General features: G+C 38.1%; 1 protein-coding gene and 1 long non-coding RNA gene across 16 annotated transcripts in view; one reads left to right on the plus strand and one right to left on the minus strand.

Annotated features, from left to right (window-relative positions):
• Window positions 1-15443, minus strand: part of LOC116076716 — a 20186-nt gene extending 4743 nt beyond the window's left edge. The window contains exon 1 of the long non-coding RNA XR_004113085.1: window positions 15219-15443. This is a non-coding gene — a long non-coding RNA (uncharacterized LOC116076716). The remainder of the gene's footprint in view (window positions 1-15218) is intronic.
• Cep112 (centrosomal protein 112) overlaps window positions 1-20813 on the plus strand; it is a 507666-nt gene that overhangs the window by 34062 nt on the left and 452791 nt on the right. For all 15 annotated transcript variants that reach the window (XR_004113083.1, XR_004113081.1, XR_004113080.1 and 12 more), the window contains 2 exons: window positions 10103-10196; window positions 11837-11914. Coding sequence is in view for 11 of the 15 variants with exons in the window: in XM_031350526.1 (XP_031206386.1) it covers window positions 10103-10196; window positions 11837-11914 (172 nt within the window). In the remaining 4 variants the exon portion in view is untranslated. The remainder of the gene's footprint in view (window positions 1-10102; window positions 10197-11836; window positions 11915-20813) is intronic.

Raw genomic sequence — 20813 nt, forward strand, 5'->3', positions numbered from 1 at the left:
TCAGCCCTGAGTTTGATTATTTCCTGCCTTTGACTCCTCTTGGGTGAATTTGCTTCTTTTTGTTCTGGTGCTTTCAGGTGTGCAGTCAAATTGCTGGTGTATGCGTGCTCCAGTTTCTTTTTGGAGGCACTTAAAGCTATGAGTTTCCTCTGAGGACTGCTTTCATTGTGTCCCATAAGTTTGGGTATGTTGTGGCTTCATTTTCCTTAAACTCTAGAAAGTCTTTAATTTCTTTCTTTATTTCTTCCTGGACCAAGTTATCATTGAGTAGAGTGTTGTTAAGCTTCCACGTGTATGTGGGCATTTTATTGTTTATGTTGTTATTGAGGAGCAGGCTTAGTCCATGGTGATCTGATAGGATGCAAGGAATTATTTCAATCTTCTTGTACCTGTTGAGGCCTGATTTGTGATGGTACCATGAGGTGCTGAGAAGGAAGTATATCCTTTTGTTTTAGGATAAAAAGTTCTATAGATATCTATCTGTTAAATCCATCTGTTTCATAACTTCTGTTAGTCTCACTGTGTCCTTGTTTAGTTTCTGTTTCCATGATCTGTCCATTATAGAGAGTGGGGTATTGAAATCTCCCACTATTATTGTGTGCGGTGCAATGTGTGCTTTGAGCTTTAGTAAAGTTTCTTTTCTGAATGTAGATGCCCTTGCATTTGAAGCATAGAGGTTCAGAATTGAGAATTCATCTTGATAGATCATACCTTTGATGAATATGAAGTGTCCCTCCTTATCTTTTTTGATCACTTTAGGGTGAAAGTCGATTTTATTCAATATTAGAGTGTTTACTCCAGCTTTTTTCTTGGGACCATTGGCTTGGAGAATTGTTTTCCAGCCTTTTATTCTGAGGTAGTGTCTGTCTTTGTCACTGAGGTGGGTTTCCTATATGCAACAAAATGTTGGATCCTGTTTACGTGGCCAATCTGATAGTCTATGTCTTTTTATTGGGGGAATCGAGTCCATTGATATTAATAGATATTAAGGAAAAGTAATTGTTGCTTCCTGTTATTTTTGTTGTTAGAGCTGGAATTCCGTTCATGTGGCTATCTTCTTTTAGTTTTGTTGGAAGATTACATTTTTGCTTTTTCAGAGATGTACTTCCCCTCCTTGTGTTGGAGTTTTCCATTTATTACCCTTTGAAGGGTTGGATTTGTGGAAATATATTGTGTGAATTTGCTTTTGTCATGGAATACTTTGGTTTCTCCATCTATGGTGATTGAGAGTTTTGCTGGGTATAGTAGTTTGGGCTGGCATTTGTGTTCTCTTAGGGTCTGTATGATATCTGTCCAGGATCTTCTAGCTTTCATAGTCTCTGGTGAGAAGTCTGGTGTAATTCTGATAGGCCTGCCTTTATATGTTACTTGACCTTTTTCCCTTACTGCTTGTAGTATTCTTTCTTTGTTTTATGCATTTGGTGATTTGACTATTATGTGGCGGGAGGAATTTCTTTTCTGGTCCAATCTATTTGGAGTTCTATAGGCTTCTTGTATGTTAATGGGCATCTCTTTCTTTAGGTTAGGGAAGTTTTCTTCTATAATTTTGTTGAAGATATTTCCTGGCCCTTTAAGTTGGAGGACTTCACTCTCTTCTATACCTATTATGCTTAGGTTTGGTCTTCTCATTGTGTCCTTGATTTCCTAGATGTTTTGGGTTAGATGCTTTTTGCATTTTCTTTGACGGTTGTGTCAATGTTTTCTATGGTGTCTCCTGCCCCTGAGATTCTCTCTTCTATCTCTTGTATTCTGTTGGTGATGCTTGCATCTATGTTTCCTGACTTCTTTCCTAAGATTTCTAACTCCAGAGTTGTCTCTCTTTGTGATTTCTTAATTGTTTCTACTTCCATTTTTAGGTCCTGGATTGTTTTGCTCAATTCCTTCACCTGTTTGTGTTTTCCTGTAATTCCTTAAAGGGATTTTTGTTTTTCCTCTTTAAGGGCTTCTACTTGTTTACTCGTGATCTCCTGTAATTCCTTATGGAATTTTTTTGTTTCCTTTTTAAGGGCTTGTACCTCTTTACCTGTGTTCTCCTGTATTTCTTTAAGCGAGTTATTCATGTCCTTCTTAAATTGCTCTAGCACCATTGTGAGATATGATTTTAGATCCAAATCTTGCTTTTCCAGTGTTTTGGGATATCCAGGACTTGCTGTGGTGGGAGTACTAGGTTCTGATGAAGCCAAGTAGTCTTGATTTCTGTTGGTAAGATTCTTGCATTTGCCTTTCACCATCTGTTGATCTCTGGTGTTAGATGATCTTGCTGTCTCTAACTAGAGCTTGTTCCTCCTGTGGGTCTGTAAGCCTGTGTCAGTACTTCTGGGAGATCAGCTCTCCTCTGGTAAATCCTGGGTACAAATGGATGTGGATCAGTTGTCCGTCCTGAGTCCTGGGTCAGAGCACACCCTGGAGACAGGCTCTCTGCTTGTGGGAAAGGTGTAGAGAGGGCTGTGGGTCTGTTGTCCTTCCTGGTTGTGGTCTGAGGTAGAAATGATCCTGACCAGGCTGCTCTGCGACTTGTGAGGCCTGTGCCTCCCGGCTGGTCCTGCCTTAGAAAGTCATGGAAGAGAAAATGGCAGATCTCACCTGAGTCCCTGGGTTAAAGCATTCCCTGAAGGCAGGCTCTCCACTTGCAGGGAAGGCTCAGAGAGGGTTGGCAATCCGCCACTGTTACTTGGAGGCGGAGGGGATCCTGTCCCTGCTGCCCTGTGTGACTAGTGAGCAGTGTAAATCTTTTAACAACATCAATTTTTAAAGCCCATAAACATGGAATACCTATTTATTTATTTGTCTCTTTCATTAGTGTTATATAGTTCTGGTATATATCTATTTGGTCACTTTAATTTCTAGATATCCTACTCTATTTTGATAATGTTATAAACAAGTTCACCTCTTTCCTTTCCCTCTTAATTCTCTTTTTTCAGACAGGGTCTTGCTGCTGCATATATAGTCCCGATGATTCTTTAGCTTGTTGCATGGCTCAGGCTGGCCTTGAACTTGTATTGCCCCTGTCCTTCCTGCCTCATGCATGATACAGATTCTGTAGGTTGTACATTTTTAGGAAGTTTTCATTTTATCTAGGTTATCCAATATGCCATATGACTGATGGCCATATTCTCCGAAAAACTTTCTCATTCCTGATAAACTAATTGTGGCATCTCCTCTTTTGTTCCTGATTTAGTTGAGCCTGCTCTTTACCTTCAGAGTCTGTAGCTAAGTGTGTCACTTTGTAGATCTTCTCGGAAGATTAACTCTTGGTGGTGTTGATTTTTCTTTAATCATTTTTTAAATATCTACTCTAACCTTAACATTTTCTCCTATATGTAGAATTTGGGCTCAGTTTTTTTTTCCCCTAATTTTTGAAGGTTTAAATTTAGGTTGTTGACTTGAATTTTTCTTCATTTTTTAGACTTGTATAGCTATAACTTTTCTTTGTAGCATTGCTCGCATTTCATCTTGTACATTTTATTGTTGTAATTTTTAGTTTTTGTGTTTTCTAAGTTTGCTTATTTTGCCTTTGATCCATTTGTTAACGTGTGCATTGTTTAGTGTCCCAGTTTTGCATTTAGCATGGCCATTCTGTGAAGTGCTTTCTGATGGTTCATAGTTCCTTTCTTAATTTCTTCTTTTATTGTCCTTCTTTGTGATTTGATTGTTTTTGGTTGTTGCAGTATGCTTGGATTGTTTTTATTTATATTTTATATACTTACTACATTAAAAATTATGTTACTATACAACTTGCATAAATCATGTTTTAGTTATAATGGGCTACAGTAGTCCATTTAACCACAGTTTTACTTTCCACAGTTTCAGTCACAGTGAACTGTAGTATGAGAGTACTAGGTAGAAAATTCCAGAGATAAATCATCCATACTTTGTACGTTGTACTTGTTCTAGGTAGTACAGTGCAATCTTGTGCATTTGTCCATCTCTTCATGGATGCTCTTTGTTCAGGATGTGCTATGATATGCCCCGGTACTTTAGTAGTGGTGTCTCTTATTAGTGTAGTAATACAGATTTAGTACCACCCACTGTTGAAGCCTCCACTGGGAAGGTGTTGGAACATGTTTATTTTAAGCCTGTAATAACAACTGTGATGAATACAAGAACTCTTTACCCTTATTCCCTCCACACATCTTATTAATGTCCCCATTTTTACCTTTTTACATTAGATATTATTAACAAATGACTATAGCTTGTTATTTTTAAAATTTATGTTTATAGTGAATTTGAATGTTAAAATTACACTAATGGACCAAGCTTTATTTGCCTGTGTAATTGTCCTTACTAATGGGCTTTACACTCACATGCTTATTCATGTTGCTAATTAGTTTACTTTCCTTTGACTTGGGGAAATCCCTGCAGCATTTCTTTTGAATCAGGTCTAGTGACAATGTACTCCATCATTTTGTGACTGTTGCTGGGAAATACTTTCATTTTTAGAGCAAAGCTTTGCAGGACATAAAATCGTGGCAGTCCATTTTTTTTCTCTTTCAGTTTTTTGAATATATCCGCCCAGTCTCTCCTGGCTTGTCAGGATTCTGTGGTGAAGTTCCCTGGAAGTCTTGTGGAGGCTCTGCTGTATATTAGTTACTTTACTCTCTCTCTCTTTTTTTTTTTAATCTCAGATCCTTTCTTTGTCTTTTGACAGTATGATTCATAATGTGCTGCATTTCAGCTCTCTTTTCATTTGGATTGTTTGCAATTCTTCAAGCTACTTAAGTCTGGATGTCTTTTTGTTAGCGGACTCTTGCAAGCAGTCCTGCTGCCCATTTCCTCCTTTTCTTTTTCAACAGAGTACTGCATGATGGTCGGATGGTCGATCCTTTCAGTTCTTTATGCTTCCTTTACCCACTTCGTTCCCTGTTAGCTTTGCTTCTCAACTGGATAATTTCAAACATGCTGATTTGGGTTTACTAATTCTTTTTTGTGTTCTTTATGATGAATGTTGTTGAGGCCATTTAGATAATTTTAAAAAATTGCTAATTTATGTGTGTGTGTGTTTGTGTGTAAGTCGTGTGTGTATGGCTGTGTGTATATGTGTGTGTGGGCCATGTGTGTGTCGATGTGTGTCTGTGTGTGAGAGTGTAGGTGCATGTGTATATGGATGGTAGTATACTATGTAGGTAGTATATATGAAGTCCAGAAGAGGGTGTTGGATCTCTTGGAACTGGAATTCAGTGTTGTTTGTGGGACCTATTTTTGGAATAATCTCTTGTGCACTGTGTGGAAGCATCACCTGTCAATAAAAAGCTGATGGCCAATGAGCTAAGACAGGATTAGAAGGCGGGACATCTGGGGGAGAAAAGAACTCTTGGATATAGTCAGGCATGAAAGTTTCACCTAAAAGCTTAGGAATTGAGATGTATGAAACCAGGAGAGCTATCTAAGCAGCCACGGGAGTAGACAAAGGTTAGAGTTAAGTGGGTTGTATACATTTTAAGCTAATGGGGAACAAGCCCAAGCTTATGGCCTAGGCATTTATTCATACATAAATAAGCCTCTGAGTTGCTATGGGTACTGGGGTGAAGGTGGATGAGCCCACAGTTACCACCTTTGACTCATTACATGAGTGATAGGATCAAATGCTAGATGCCATTTGATATGCCAGTCCTCAGGATAGAGCAGCAGGCGCTCCTCCCTGCTGCACACTCTCTCTAAACCTCCCTCTGTTTCATTTTGTAGTTCAGTTACTGTACTCTTTAGTCCTCATTTTTTTGTTTTTCTTTAAAAATATTTCACATCCAATTATTAAATTCTCATTTTTTAATGTTGAGTGTTTCCAAGCATATTGAGTATTTTGGTGAGACTTATGTATTTTTGACAGATTTTTTTTTCTTTGTCTCATTTCCTTGGCCCAGGATAGGCAGGCTGGCCTCAAACTTATGACAGTCCTCTTGTCAGTAGGCTGGGATTACAGGCATAAGCCAGCACACTGGGTGGAGGTCAGTCGGAGACTCCCGCTTCTTTAGTATTAACTTCAGGAGATTCATTTCTTCCTTTGCTTGGGCCATCGTGCACAGTCCTTAACACTTCGTGTTGGTTTCTGTGTATGTGGAAAATAATCTTCTCTCCAGTCCCTTGGACTATTTCTTTGAACAGTGGGAGACCTTTAAGAATTAGCTGGAGAGAAATTCTGGGACCACGTCAGCCTTTGCTGCGGATGTGTCACCTGAGGGTGGTTTTGCTTGGTCTTTCTTGATTTCAGGAGATTAGAAGCTCCTGTTTCCATTGGTGTTGCTGCTGTAAGTTGTTTGGGCCCTCTGAAGCAGTAGAGTACTGGCCCAACTTTGCTTGCTTTTCTACTTGTGTCTTTTCTTGTGCAAGTAGGTTCTACGTGATCCCATTAGAACATCAAAACAGGTTAAACAAGTTCTTTGGGAAGCTTCTGAAAAAGTTTGAAGGTCAGACTTATTCTTGCCTTTTCTTTCCCCTCTTGTGAAACTGGAGCAGTAGAGTCTCCATGCATCTAGAGAGATCTGGCCCTGTCAGTGCATACATCACTCAGTCCCTTAGGCATCCTTCTGCAAGACCAAGTGTTAGGTGTCCCAGTTTTCTCCCTCCCCGGGAGAAACTGAAGTTTGGATGACTTAGTTGTTAGTTATGTGCTGAGCTGGTGCTCTAATTATCTACTGCACAAATGGACACTTGGTGTTTTCTAGCGGTTCATAACCTGACACCTTTTAAGAGCTCAGATTCAGGTGAGACCGCAATCCAACCTCTAAGTTGCACCTGGAAAATCAATGCGGTGGTGTGCAGTCTTTCTCTTTCCTCCTCACCCCAAGGAAGCTGGAGCTGGAGAGCCCACAAGGGCTCCCCTCTGCCTGTTTCAATGCGTGTGGTTGTAGAGTTGCCTGTGGTGCATGAGGCTCTTGTCTGGTTCAATGGTACACACTGGAAATGGGTTCATGGGTTGAGACAGGAGGCCCTGAAGTTTCCCATTCTACCATTTTGGTTGCATCAGTTCTTGTAGAAGTTTCTTTTATAGTGAACATTTAATTGATCTTCCTTTGGGTTTTAAATCCTACTAATAAAACACTGTTTAGCTTTTTGTTGATACAGGGCAAACCTATATTTCACTGATACTTGAAATAGTTTGTTGGGATTATATCTTAGCACTAGAAAAAGTAAAAGGGAAAATATATATTTTCTCTAGTGTTACTATTTAATAGTAGTAAAAAGCATGTCAGGGAAGGTTACTAAGATACTAAATTTTTTCTTTCTGTTAGCTTTGGCACCCTGAATTGGGCACATGTATAAGTATATTGTGAGTTTGACTGTGTCCTGTGTGCCAGTTATAGACTGGGCAAGCATCAGGCCAGGTATTTTGTATGGCAGGCCGCCTTGTTAGTCACCAAGACTTGGAGAGTTAGCTTTCCTCCTCCTCATTGTCCCACTTGCACTCTGACCGTTCGTTCCATCACTGATGCTGTCCTTGTACATACCTAAGAGTTCAAGTTAGCTTATTTCCAGCTGAAGACAGCTTCATGGCATGGAATTAAACTTCTGTGACTAGTATTCTGTTTCTTGTGCCAGCCAGATCTTAGTGATGATATCAACCTCCTCCTTTAGTTGGTTTAGTTGCCTTGACAAGAAGCTGGTTTCTGCCATGTCTCTGCTCTCTTTGGCCTTTACTGGGGCATGTTTTAGGAACTTCTTACGAGCTTAGTTTTAGACATGTTGAATTGGAGGCAGTGCTGTTCAGTTTGTATTTGTCATAGAATTGAAGGCTAAGAGAATAATTTGAACTGGGGTTGTAGATTTGGTAAGCAAAGCTTCCCCTTGCTATTTGAAATACCAATAGTATATTAGTTAACCAGGAAAAGCAGATAAAACTAAAACTAAAATAACTGAGGGTAAACACAGAACCCTAGGGTTGTAATATGTATAGGCAGGGCGGGGAGAGAGAGCGAGAGAGAATGAGAGAGAGAGAGAGAGAATGAGAGAGAGAGAGAGAGAGAGAGAGAGAGAGAGAGAGAGAGAGAGAGAGCGAGAGAGAGACAGGCTACTGAAGGGTAGTCTGAAGGATATCTGTGAAGGGTAGGATGACTGAAAGTCATTTGGTTGTTGACTGACAAATAAGTGATAAGCTAGGGTAGGGATCTTTTCAGAAAACTTATTGTGCAGGGAAAATACTAATATTATTGCCTGGTACCTAGGAGTAGCTATATATGAATTAATAGTCTGTCCTTTTATGCATTTCCTGTGCAATAAATAGATAAATGTTTCAGGCCTCCTTTTCATTAATATTTTGTATGAGAAGCACTTTTAATATTTAACCATTTTTCAATTTTTAACTATAGCTCTTTTTATGATTGTTTAATCAATTCTCAAAAAAAGAATAGGCTACTGCTTAGAGTATCAGGTTGTACCTGCCTACAAACCAAATTTTAAATGCTTGAACAAGTTTAGGCATGTTGACTAATAAAGTTATTCTCAAAATATTGCTTGTCCATTTTTATCATTTGCTTTTAACTATTTTCACAGCTGGGAAGCTTTACAGGCATATAAAAAAGTAGCTTTCTTCAAAGCAGCTTATGCAGACGTTCAGCATTGCTTAGTTACCAACACACAGGATGCTATTTTATCAGTGTTACCCTACTCCAAGCCCTCCATTGCTTTAGCACTGTCTTTTTGATCTAGTAGTTTGCCTTTTTGGGCATTCATTTTAAAGTCTGCTTTATTTATTTATTGTGTATGTGTGTGTGAGGGTATGTGTGCCACATGAGAGGAGCTAGAGGAGGAATGTGTGGAACTGGTCTCTTTCCACCTGTATGTAGGTCGGGAGGCTGAGATGCAGGCAGGCATGCTCTTGCAGGTGCATCTTTGCTGCTGAGCTGCCCTTCTGTCCCTCTCAGGTGTTCTTCTGGCGTGAGCTTTACAGCTGAGTGTTAGTGATCTGACTCAGTATGTAGAGGCCTCCTGACTTTCCTTTGGGAGGTCTGTTTTGAGAGACTCTTAAGTGTACTCAGCTTTATATATACTGTTTTTCTATAGTCCCAGGCTGATGAGAAAGTTCAGTGGATTGTTTATTTCTGGGTTTTTCTATTTAATATTTTGAGAATGTTTTTGAATGGGTTAACTGTAGTAGCAAAGTCAAGACTTGTGGAGTGTTTACGCTTACTAGTCCACTTCCCTTTCCTCTCTATCAAAGCCATTGCTTAGGGTGGAGGTGTTGAAGTTTGTGTGAAAGACTGTGGGCTAATGTGGAATATTAGAGAATAGTCTTTTATAGGATGTTTTACACCAGAGAGGAGCCTTTTGGTAACATCTAGTAGAAGAATTTCTCTTTTTAGACTTCCGTTTAAATTTTACAATGTGACATTTTTGGGTGTTTTGCCTGTGTGCATGTCTGTATAGCAAATGTGCAGCCTGGTGTCCATGGAAGCCAGAGGAAGGCGGCAGACTCTGGGAACTGGAATTATAGGTGGTCGTAAGCTGCCATGGGGGCTCTGGGAATTGAACTTGGAATAGGAGCTAACTGCTGAGCCATCTCCCCAGTTCCTAGTGCTAAGGCATTTTACCTCAACTAACATGATTTATTTTTAAAATTAACAGGTTTTGTGTCCTGCAGATTCTAACTTAGTTTCAAATTAATTGAAACTTTAAGCAGTTAGGAAGTTTCATTATTTTATATATTCTAAGGTTTCATCTTGAATGTAACAAAACTTGCTAACCATAAGACAATGTTTCTTTAAGAATATATATGAACACTGGTCAATAAATAGTTTTATATTCCTTTAAAAAAAAAAGAATATATACGCCATTTTCTCTTTTCTTATCACTGGGGAAAAGGAAAAGAAGACAGATTATTTAAATCCATGTAGTTAGAGTCCCACTTGAAAACATTTGTTTGTAAGGAAGTATATGGCCTTTATGCAACATTTTACTTATGATTTAATATAAATGAAATAAGGTGTGAAAAGTACAAATGTTTATTTATTATTTATTTATTTACATGATTTTTTTCCTGTTGAGTGAATCATAATTACTGTGAACTGTCATCTCATTTATAAAGGAAGAAAGTAGGCAATCCTAGATTTGGGTATTTTCTAGCCTCTGATTTTTTTTTACAGTTTAACTGTTATTCTTTTGGTTTCTTTAGTAGAGAACAGTGCACTGGAAATCTCCGAATGCGGTCCCATTCTGTGAGTCCAACGTATAGAGAAGACAGACAACACATTACTTCAAAGATCTCCGTAAGATTAGGTTTTACTTCTATTTGTTCTCTGTTTTAAAAAAAATTTCCAACATTTGTTAAAGTTCCAATTAGTATATAAAAGTCTGAAGTTAAAAAATGAAGTGTGAGGTTGCATGGTGGCAGCAGTGAATGCCTTTAATCCCAGCACTCAGGAGGCAGAAGCAGGTGAATCTCTGTGAGTTTGAGGGCAACCTGGTCTACAGAGCAAGTTCTAGGACAGCCCGAGCTATACAGAGAAACCTTATCTCAAAACAAACAAACAAACAAGTGTGAAGCTTTTGGTGAACATGTGGATGTCAAAAAGAATGGTGTGATTCTGCTTGCTCACTGTTGCTGATCTATGCTGGTCAGCCCATCATTTCTCCTAGGTGTTAAAGAGTAACTGAAACATCCTGTTTTTCATTATTTAGTCTCTTTTACTCAGTGTATTAATTGAGTGATTAGATCCCCAGTGATCATAAAATTAAAAAGTGAATTAATTATAGTGATGGAGGAAATGCTGCTTTTTTGATGAAGATAAGCAATTTATATATTCAGATAAAATGCTTCTTGTATCAGTGTGGTGTTTTGAAGAAGCTGTGTAAGGGGAGAAAATGTTCGTATGTACAGTCATTATTACCTAGTTCTGGCTGCCTTGGGTTATGTGACTTTGTGTTACAAGGAGAGAGAAGGTATATGTAAGGTAAGGGACTACCAGTAAAGTCATCACAAGTTGTTAAGGTTAGAAATAATAGAAACTTCTTACATTTTGTTGAAAAGAAACTAGGAAAAGCCAGCAGAATATGCAGAACAGTGATTTGTTTCATCCAGTGTTTCAGTGTAAATAATCATAGGTAGACCCACTCAGTGTTTAGCAGTGAGATACTTCAAAAGTACAGGCATGTTCTGTCAACAGAGCCCATCTCAGAAGAAAGCTTCAGGTCTGTAAAACAGTTGGTTTTTTTATGCAGCTTGACCTAGAGCTTTAAGATTGTTGGTTATTTCTCTGCATAGCCCATAGGCTATCTTTAATTGTTTAGTTTTAATTTGGTTGATAAATGTGTAACACTATGAATTATAAGGAGGAAAGCAGTGTCACCATAGTTGCATTTTCATGATGTGAGTCCTGAGTCTTTCTCTTTTATACAGTGTATGAATGAGAGTTAATGTAAGAACAAAGAGCTTCTTGGCCATCAACACAAAACTTTCCTGTTAACTAATTTTAAGGAGAGTAAATAATTCATCTTTTCAAGTTCCCTCCCTACTTTCAAGCTCCTGTGGTACACCACAATTACAACTTCTTGTAGAAGAGCTTAAAGAGAAAAGTCTGGATTAATTTTCAAAATATTCTTTGATTTTTTTTTGAAATCTAGTTACTTTGTGAATATATTGTTAAGGCATCTCATTGCCTCAAGCATCTATAATAAACAGTCATTAATTAGAATTAAGACTTTAGCTTAGTTGTAACAGGATCCTTTCCTCTGAGGGCGATGTCACATTACCAAACAAGTACACACAACTCTCATTACTTTGAATGACTTATATTTTGTGTTGTTTTTTCTTCTTCCTCCTACTCCTTTTTTCCCTTCTTCCGTTTCTCCTTTGTTTCTTACATTGCTTGCTCATTTTTTCCCATTTCATCTTTATTTTGTATTTCAGGAAGTTCATTCAAAAAAGTCTCCTATTTCTTTGGATGACAGTGACATTGAAGTTCGCCTGAACAGTTGGAATCTTGGGGTAAAACCAGTATTTATTTTATATACATATCAATGTGGCAGAGTCATATCATATGTAGAAAATATATTAAGTAACTTAATTCTATTCAGTGAATATTGAATATTAAACATTTATTATTATTTTGGCTCTGGTAGAACTTTTAAGTATGAGAAAGACTAACTTTAAATAAGAAAACATTCCAATGAAATTTAAAATGGTCCTTGTCCTTGGTGAGCCAACTTTCTTGTTGATGAAATCAGTCAGGCACATAAAATAGCTAAATAATAATTGATGGTGACATACCACAAACTACCAAACTAAATAATATGGAAAGTAGAGTAGGGTCATGTGTCACTTAACAACAGGGGCACATCCTATGTTCTGTGAGGTGTTATCAGGTCATATCAGGAGTGAACATCAAAAGTATGCATACTTAACAAACAACAGTAGAGGATAATCACTGAGTGTCACCCTCAGGACCTAATCAAGAGGTGCAATAAGACAAGGTGCATGAGGCACCATTAGCATAGTAGGACAGCTTTCTTTAAAGTAAATAAGTAAACTTGTTTATTTCTAAAGAGGTGAAAGAAAGATTATGATGTCTATGATATTACTTCTATGGTACTTTTTCAGTGCTATAAGAATATGGAATCATCATTTTACAAGTGCCTTGTTTTTCATGATGTTATATGGCTTGTGAATGTGCAGTAGTAGGGGGAAAGAAAGGAATAAGAACATGAAGAAAGGCATTCAGATTAAAACAAACAAACCTCAAGGAAACTTCATGAATGAGTAGCCGTGATAGGCAGAGATTTTCATGTACAAACATCACCATGGACATAGATTTCTTTTCCAGGTTCTTGGTTTAGTAGATAAAAGAATTTAAAAGTGGACACAGATGGACTGTGAGGACGATCAGTTGGAGTCAGAGGGGAAGGCAGCTTAGTACAAACAGGCAAGGCAAGCTGGAGATCTTGGCGGCTGCCGTGGGTCTAGAGCAGAAAGCTGCACCTCTTCAGTTACAGGTCAGCAAAGAGACAGGCCTGCGCTAAGAGACGGCGCACAGCTGCTCGGGAGGTGCCCATGCCGCTTTAAAAAGCCTCCTATATACCAGAGGACATCTACTACTGCTACTTATCTGTCCCGGGGTGTTCCTGTGAAACAGGGTTTCAGAGGACCCTTAGCGTTCCTTTTCTCCCCGATGGCCCTTCTCACAGGGTGGAAGTGTTTGGATAGGTGGGCAGGAGGAATTTAAGGCAACGATAGCTATGAAAGCAGACTGCTAGTATCAGTGAACCAAACTAGTTGTGTGAACTTATGTTTCCAAGTAATAATTAGGGTTTGTGGGCTGTATTGCCTTTGCTGCTCAACTGAGAACTGCATTGTTTTCATTTGCTTTTGAGATAGAGTCTCATGTAGCTTTGGTTGATCTAGAACTCATGTAGATCAGGCTGGTCTCAACCCCTGGGTAATCTTTCTGTCTCTGCATATCGAGTGTTGAGATAAAGGTGTGCTCTGCCACACTGGCTGGGTAGCTTCATTCTCTGATATCAGGCTAGTGAGACCTGGAAGTTTTTTCTCTCTTTCTCAGTTCTATTTTTCATATATGTAGTTCATTTGCTTTGAGGACATTAAAAGGTATTTCAAATGATTTTCATTATGCTTTTTGCCACTTAAGAATTTATATCTTGACACTTTAAGAATAAAAAAGAATTTAATATGTTACAAATATGAAAATCAGAGGAGTAAAATTGTCTCAAAATGTTAACACAAAGGTTAACATTATTACATGGGTGAGGCTCTGAAATCTATCTGAAAATTTAAAGAATAAATGGTTTCCAAATAAAATCTTTGAGCATCATCAGCAATCAAAATGTTTCAGTATTTAGAACATTTTGAAATTCTGATTGTAGGATTAGGTGTACTCTATTGGTCAAAGTTTTGCAGATATTCTAAATTTGAAACACTTCTGAATCTGTACCTATCACATAAGAGATATTTGATGATAGCTTTCTTGTATGTGATTTTATAACATTCAAAATTTAAATAAAATTGGAATAAATTATGAATTCTATATGACTTATGGCTTTGAATTTTATATAAAATTAAAAATGTTCATTTTTCTTTTGCTTAAGTAATCCAAAATTGAAGTATTCTGTTTTTTCTCTACAGCTAGCTAAATTACTCTCAGTTTGTTGCTAGTATGAGTTCTTGACCATAATTATTGTCATATTTTGTTGCTTTGGTTACATTAAAACTTGGGTGTTATTCAGAAGTTTTCTACTGGTTTCAACCAGCCACTGAGCTGTCCATTTCTCACTCTTCCTAGTCTTCATGAGACACTTTGGGCAAATGTGGTTAATGGCGTCATGACGATGTACTAAAGCAGGTGACTTATCCATTAGGTGTTGGTAGTGTAGCCTGTGTTAGTGTGGTTGCTATTAAACGAAAGGTCAGGGAGCAAAAAAAAGAATAAAGGATGTCCAGTGACTTCCTGGACAGTAGAACTCAAAAATAACTGAAGATTTGCTTCTGAGAAGTGGAAATAGTGGCTTGGTAAGTTAATTGACTCTCAGATAGAGGAACTTATTGTAAAACTTAATTTTATTTTAGACTGGTGGAGTTCGAAGAGATGGTAAGATTAGTTGCAGAATTAAAGGCTGGACCTCATGAAATTCAAGAGCTGCAGGCATATTTTGGACTCACTATATTGGAGGTGTTGCCAAGATGCAAGAACAATTATAGTTTCCAGAGAAGAGAGAGGGAGGTGTCTGGGTTATGGAGTGGACACTTAGAAGGTGGGAACTGGATATGAAATGAAAGTGATGGGGATCTCTTGTTAATTTGAGGAGTAGGCTAGTTACAGAGAGAAGTCGAATTGATGGGCAGGCGGAGAAGAAGCCCAAAACATTTCACGTTTGACAGTGCAGGGGATGTTGCTGTTGGAGGGAATTCCTGATGCCAGCATGGGAGCAGAGCACAGGACACCCCTACAGAAGGACAGAGGCCTCTGCCAGAGCAACATCAGAGAGGACAGTGAGCCCTGGTGCTTTCCCTTTAGGCTTGCCTCTGACTGAGCTGCTCAGAGCTTTGGATGTACACTTCTTAGTGCTTTTTCCTCATTACTTAACTGTTAGGAGGATTAAATATCTCATATAAGAAAAAATTTAAGATATCTAAAATATTTTGATGTAATGCTTTAAATCTAGTCTTTCTTGAGAATGTGTTTTACTGTTTTGTTATTCGACAGATATACACATTACATAAAATAGAAAGAGCCTACTTTCTTATAGACTTATAATGCACATATGTTAACCAGGCTGACCTGTACCTCTTGATCAGAGTGGAATGAACTGTTGAGTTTAGTGGAAAGCTTGGAGTTTGTTTTGATTTCAGGTTCATCTGTGAATGTCTGCTTGGCTTTGTTTTCTCTGTCCTCTAGAGTGGTCAGTGCTGTGAGGAAGGGCACCTTCCGTGAGGGAGGGCACCTTCCGTGAGGGAGGGCACCTTCCGTGAGGGAGGGCACCTTCCGTGAGGGAGGGCACCTTCCGTCCACTGCTGAGCACTGCCAGCAGCTTCTTTCTGATGCAGCTGATATTCTAGAATTGGAATATTCTAGAATTTGTTAAGTATGTTTTCTTTCCCTCAAAATATACTCTTTTTCTAAGGAATATGTTAATTTTTTTGTAGTATACACTTCAAATAGAGATTTTTTTAAAAAAGTAGTAATGAAAGTTTTATCTTTCATTTTAAAAATATTTCACCTTCAGTTTTGTTTTGTCTTGCTTGTGATTGCTTAGTTTTTTCTTTTTTATTATTATATGAATATAATGTTTTCTCTAACCTTATATTAAATTCTTGACATTCTTTCTTTTGCTTGGTCAGTATATTGTTGATGCTCTCTATGGAGTTCTGTTTGATTTTATATTGACCCTTTTATATCTAAGTTTTCCTTTCAGAGTTCATATCTCCCTTCTGATTTCTTGTTCTTGCTGTTAAATTCTTTGCCCAGATCTTTAACTTTTTATACTTAATCATCTGTTTTATGTAAATCCTTGTTGAGGTTGATGCTGATTGTTTAAATTAGGCTTGAATTTATTTATTTATTTATTTATTATATGTAAGTACACTGTAGCTGTCTTCAGACACTACAGAAGAGAGAGATATCGTTATGGATGGTTGTGAGCTACCATGTTGTTGCTGGGAATTGAACTCAGTACCTTCAGAAGAGCAGTCAGTGCTCTTAACCACTGAGCCATCTCTCCTCGGCTTGAATTCTTAAGCACTTCATCCATTACAACAAAGCAATAGTATCCAAATAAACCAGATATGAAAATGCAGTTGAAGTGAGATAAAACAAGCTGCTTCAACATTACAGATGTTTGTGACCTGCCATGTAAGTGCTGGGAATTGAACCCAGGTCTTCTGGAAGAGCAGCCTGTACTCTTAATTGCTGAGCCATCTCACTAGCATCAATAAATACTGTCTTATGGGTTTCTAGGCTGTTTTTGTGAATTTTCTTTTCTAAGTAGAGTAATCTTAACAACCAATGGCAGTTACTGTCATAGTACACATTAGCAGGCACTCTGCTGTCCTTTCCTTCCCTGTGGTAGACTCGATGAAGAAATCAGTGTGCTGACAGTGCTAAAGCTTCTACAACATAAAGGTTTTCAATTGCAGCACAAAAATCATGCTTATTATTGTTAATTTAAAAGAAAAATAATTCTTTGTAGGAAGACCAATTTCCATCTTAATATTTATTAGTAATGCCTACATTGGGATTGAACTGATGATATTTGAGGCCATTCATTCAGAGTCTTGTTGTTCTTTTCCCCGTTTTCTCCCATTTCTCTTGGGCTTTGTCCTTTATGCCCCGTCCAGCAGTGTTACAGAAGGGACTGAGAAAGGCAGTGCTGGCATTGGTTCCTAGAGTTCCTTGAGCTGGGATAGTGTTCACCAAGGACCATGTCAGTTCAGCTACTTCGTACAGTTTTATTTAGGCAATCCAATTTTCCCCAATTATGTTAGAAACCCGCTTCCATCTTAAGTTAATATATTAGAGTTCTCTTTTTCTTGTGATGTTCCCTGAATGAGTAAATATATCAGACCTTGTGAGGTGGACAAGTCATCTTAATGAAAGTTTTAGTGGCATTTATGAAAAATTTTAATATTTTAGTAAGATAAATTCTTTGAATGTTTAAAACTATCAGGAAATATGTACTTACAACATTAAGATAATTTCTACGTGAAAAATATGAATTATTGTTTTCTTAACATTTTATGTTTTCTAAGTTTTATATTATCTATTACTCATAAAAGCAAACACAGCCATGAAAGTATTTATAGTTATTTCCAAGCCTACATTTGGGTTGTGAAATTGTCTTTAAGTTTTATTTGAGAAATTAACATTAATTTCTTTTAGAAGTGAGCATAAACTTTGATTTCATTCAACAATGACTTAAACCTCTTGTGGCCTAGCTCCTGTAACTGAAAACTCTGAACACACTGTGGAGAGCAGCCACCTGGGATGCTGAAAAATCAACAAAGCCAGCTGTTGGGAGAGGGACCCAGGCAAGGCTGAGGCAGCAGTCAGGGTTTGCTGCTAGAGGGGCCCAGGTGTCAGTCTGCAGAGTTGTTTCTTTTTTCTTTTGACTCCAGGGTAGGCAAAATTGGGGAATCTTGTGGCAGGCCTAGATTGCAAAGTTCTGCAGAGGAACCCATCATTTGGCTAGAGTTCTAGGAAATAGACTGGGAAAGCCAGTAACAATGCTTCCTTCCTTCCTTCCTTCCTTCCTTCCTTCCTTCCTTCCTTCCTTCCTTTCTTCCTTTCCTCTTTCCCTTCTTCCCTCCTTCCCTTCTTCCCTCCCTCCTCCCTTCCCTCCCTCCTTCCTTCCCTCCTTTCCTTCTTCCCTCTCTCCTTCCTCCCATCCCTCCCTTCCTCCTCCCCTTCCTCCCTTTCTCCCTTCCCCTTCCTTCCTTCCTTCCTTCCTTCCTTCCTTCCTTCCTTCCTTCTTTTTCTGGCCCTATCCCTTGTCTAGCTCAATTTAAAACAGCATTGTGTCACAGTGGCAGCAGATTGGGCCTGTGTGTCAGTATAAACCTGGGTAAGGTACCTGTGTTACACAAAGAATTCTCAGATGTGGGTTACATCTATTTCCCTTGTATTTTCTATCATCACTTAGCTTTGAGAGTGCTCAGTCAATGGAGCTGTATGATACTCTAGGTGACATAAAGTTTGAGGGAGCTTAGCATTCTTTCCTATGGGACTAAGAAAGAAATGCTCAATGCTAATGTGTGGGCTTTCTGGGAAAGAGGGGAGAAGAGAATTCTTTATATAAAACACATCTTGGCCTTCCTCTAAGGTATCTTTATTAAGATCACACCCAGAGCTCTCATAATAAAATTTTGGAGACTTGAATTACAATGCACACTATTTCTTTATGCCTGGATGATACCTCTATGATAGCTTTGTAGTGCCATAGGCAATAGACCCGATAGTAGAACTGTCTTCCACAGAAGGGTGATGGCATTTATAAGTGGCTCTAATACCAGGCAGTGGCCCACTGAAAAGCATACCACCCTCCTCCACATTTTTGAATCTTACAACCTGACTCTAATGATTGTAAATACAACCTCTCACGTAAACAAATCGAACTAGAGATCAGTAAAAGTAATGAAATGGGCTAGGGCCATGCAGTGTCCAGAGTTCTTGACTAGCCTCCCTATAGCTTGATTGGCAATCGAGAGAATAGAAAGGATTGCTATCTTCTTGAGCACAGTGGTGTCATTATCAACAAAGCATAAAACTGTGTGTGGTAGTGCTTACCTACAGTGCCAGCACTCCAGGATTAAGAGTTCAAGATCATCCTCAGCTAGATTATGAGTTTGAAGCCAACCTGTGCTATATTGTACTATGTCTTAAAAACAAGAGCATATTTGGAAATTCCACAAGTATTTGGCAATTAAACAGCATATTCCTGAGAAATCCAGAGGTAATTAGAAAACATTTTAACTTAATTTTAAAAGACAGCAGAATTTGTGTAATCCAACTAAAGTAGATCTTCATGGAAAATTTACAGCATGGAATAGTTAGGACAGAAAAAAAGGTAGAGGAGTCGTATCCCTTGAATTAGCAGCATTAGGAGCAGTACAGACATGCTCTGTAGCTAAACAAACACCATAAATATGTTAAGAATATCTGGAGATCATCCTAAGGACACATAGCAAATGATTGCACACTTATTCAAGAAAATCAGTATAGCTTTTTAAGAACAGCAAAACTCCAGTTTCCAATAAAGAGATACTGTATGTCCTAGGGAATGGTCTTCTGTTAGCATTTTGTAGCCCCTTGAAGTCTGAGTTAAAAGAGTAAGCTTTTGGTAAATGTAGCTGAGGACTGGGGTGCAGGCTGCCATTCTTCACTCAGCCCCCATTCAGAGGGCAGATTTCACACCAAGGGAGGCAAGCTGAGAAGAAAAGAGGTACCATATATACACAGTGCCCATATAATGGTCCAGGTCTAGTCCTGGGGCAGGCAAGCCAGAGCAGGGAGATCAGTTCTCATCAAGGACTCAGTGTACCAAAAGTAGTATAAAGAAGATCAAGCTTAATCAGGCTTAAGAAAACAATGGAGATTTTGATGGTAAACTGAAGTAGATATACAGTTAACAGAAACAAAGAATGGAAATACTCAAATAGAGTAGACTTGCTAAAATCATTGTCATCCAAATACAATTGTGTATATAACCAATGTTGTACCTACTGAGAGTGACATCTTTACAATTCGAGGGAAGTAAATTATACATAGGCTGACTAAGCTACTAACTAGTTAAATAGGTATTTAACAGCAAGTCTTTCTGGACAGAGGAACCAGCATCTGTAGCTGTCACATTGTAAAATAAACACTTCTCAAGAAAACACACAAGGCATACAAAGAGATAGCATTCATAGTCTCTAGTGACTTTCTAGTAAGGCCAAATGCAAAGATTATTCATGCATAGGCACAATGCCATAAAAATATTGAAAGTAAAAAATCATGAAAGCAGAATGAGAGCAAAGAACAAAATACCAAGATATTAAACTGTCTAAAGAAACTAGAACACAGAGGGCAAGTTAACCCAAAGCAAGCAGATGAAGGAAATAGAAAGGATTAAAACAGAAACATGTGAAGTTGAACACAGACAAGCATTAGAAGAAATAAATGAAACTAACAGCTGGATCTTTAAATGTTGAATAAACTCAACAAGCATTTAACCAACCTAAGAATAACAACTACAAAATAATAAGCTTGCTAATATTAGTACTGAAAAGGGAGATAGACTACAGAACCTACAGATGTTCAAAGTCAAGTAAGGGATTACTGCAGATAGCCCTGAGGCATAAATTTGACTGTAGATGAAAGGGGCAGAGTACTGCAGGAACCCAAACTCACTAAAAAGAGAAATTTGAATAGTTCTACAGCTATTAAAGGCAGTGAACTTGTAATTAAAAATTTTGCACTAGAGAAACTCCAGTCCGAGATGGTTTATCTGATGCATCTAATGAAGCAGTCAAGGGAGAAGTAATTCTTTTCAACAAATAGAAACACCATATCCCAAATTATGTTGTGTGGCCACTGTTAGTATCAGAACCAGACAACATAGGAAATAATATGGAGAGCTCATATTTAATAAAAACTTTTATACAAAATGAGTGAAGAATGCTTGCTAAGAAAATCTAACAAAAAGAAAGGGAAAGGATGCTACAAAGAGATCCCACTGGCTATCTGGTAAATGCAAAGTTAGTACAGTTGAAGGTGCTAAGTGCTGTTGAGGATGAAGAGCAACTGGAACACATTCCTTTCTACTGAATGCAAAACACTGCTTTCTAAAGCTGGATAGTTTTCAAAGGAAGTAAAACATCTACTATATAATCCAGGAAT

The sequence above is a fragment of the Mastomys coucha genome, unplaced genomic scaffold, assembly GCF_008632895.1.
Source record: "Mastomys coucha isolate ucsf_1 unplaced genomic scaffold, UCSF_Mcou_1 pScaffold5, whole genome shotgun sequence".
NCBI classification, from domain to species: Eukaryota; Metazoa; Chordata; class Mammalia; order Rodentia; family Muridae; genus Mastomys; species Mastomys coucha.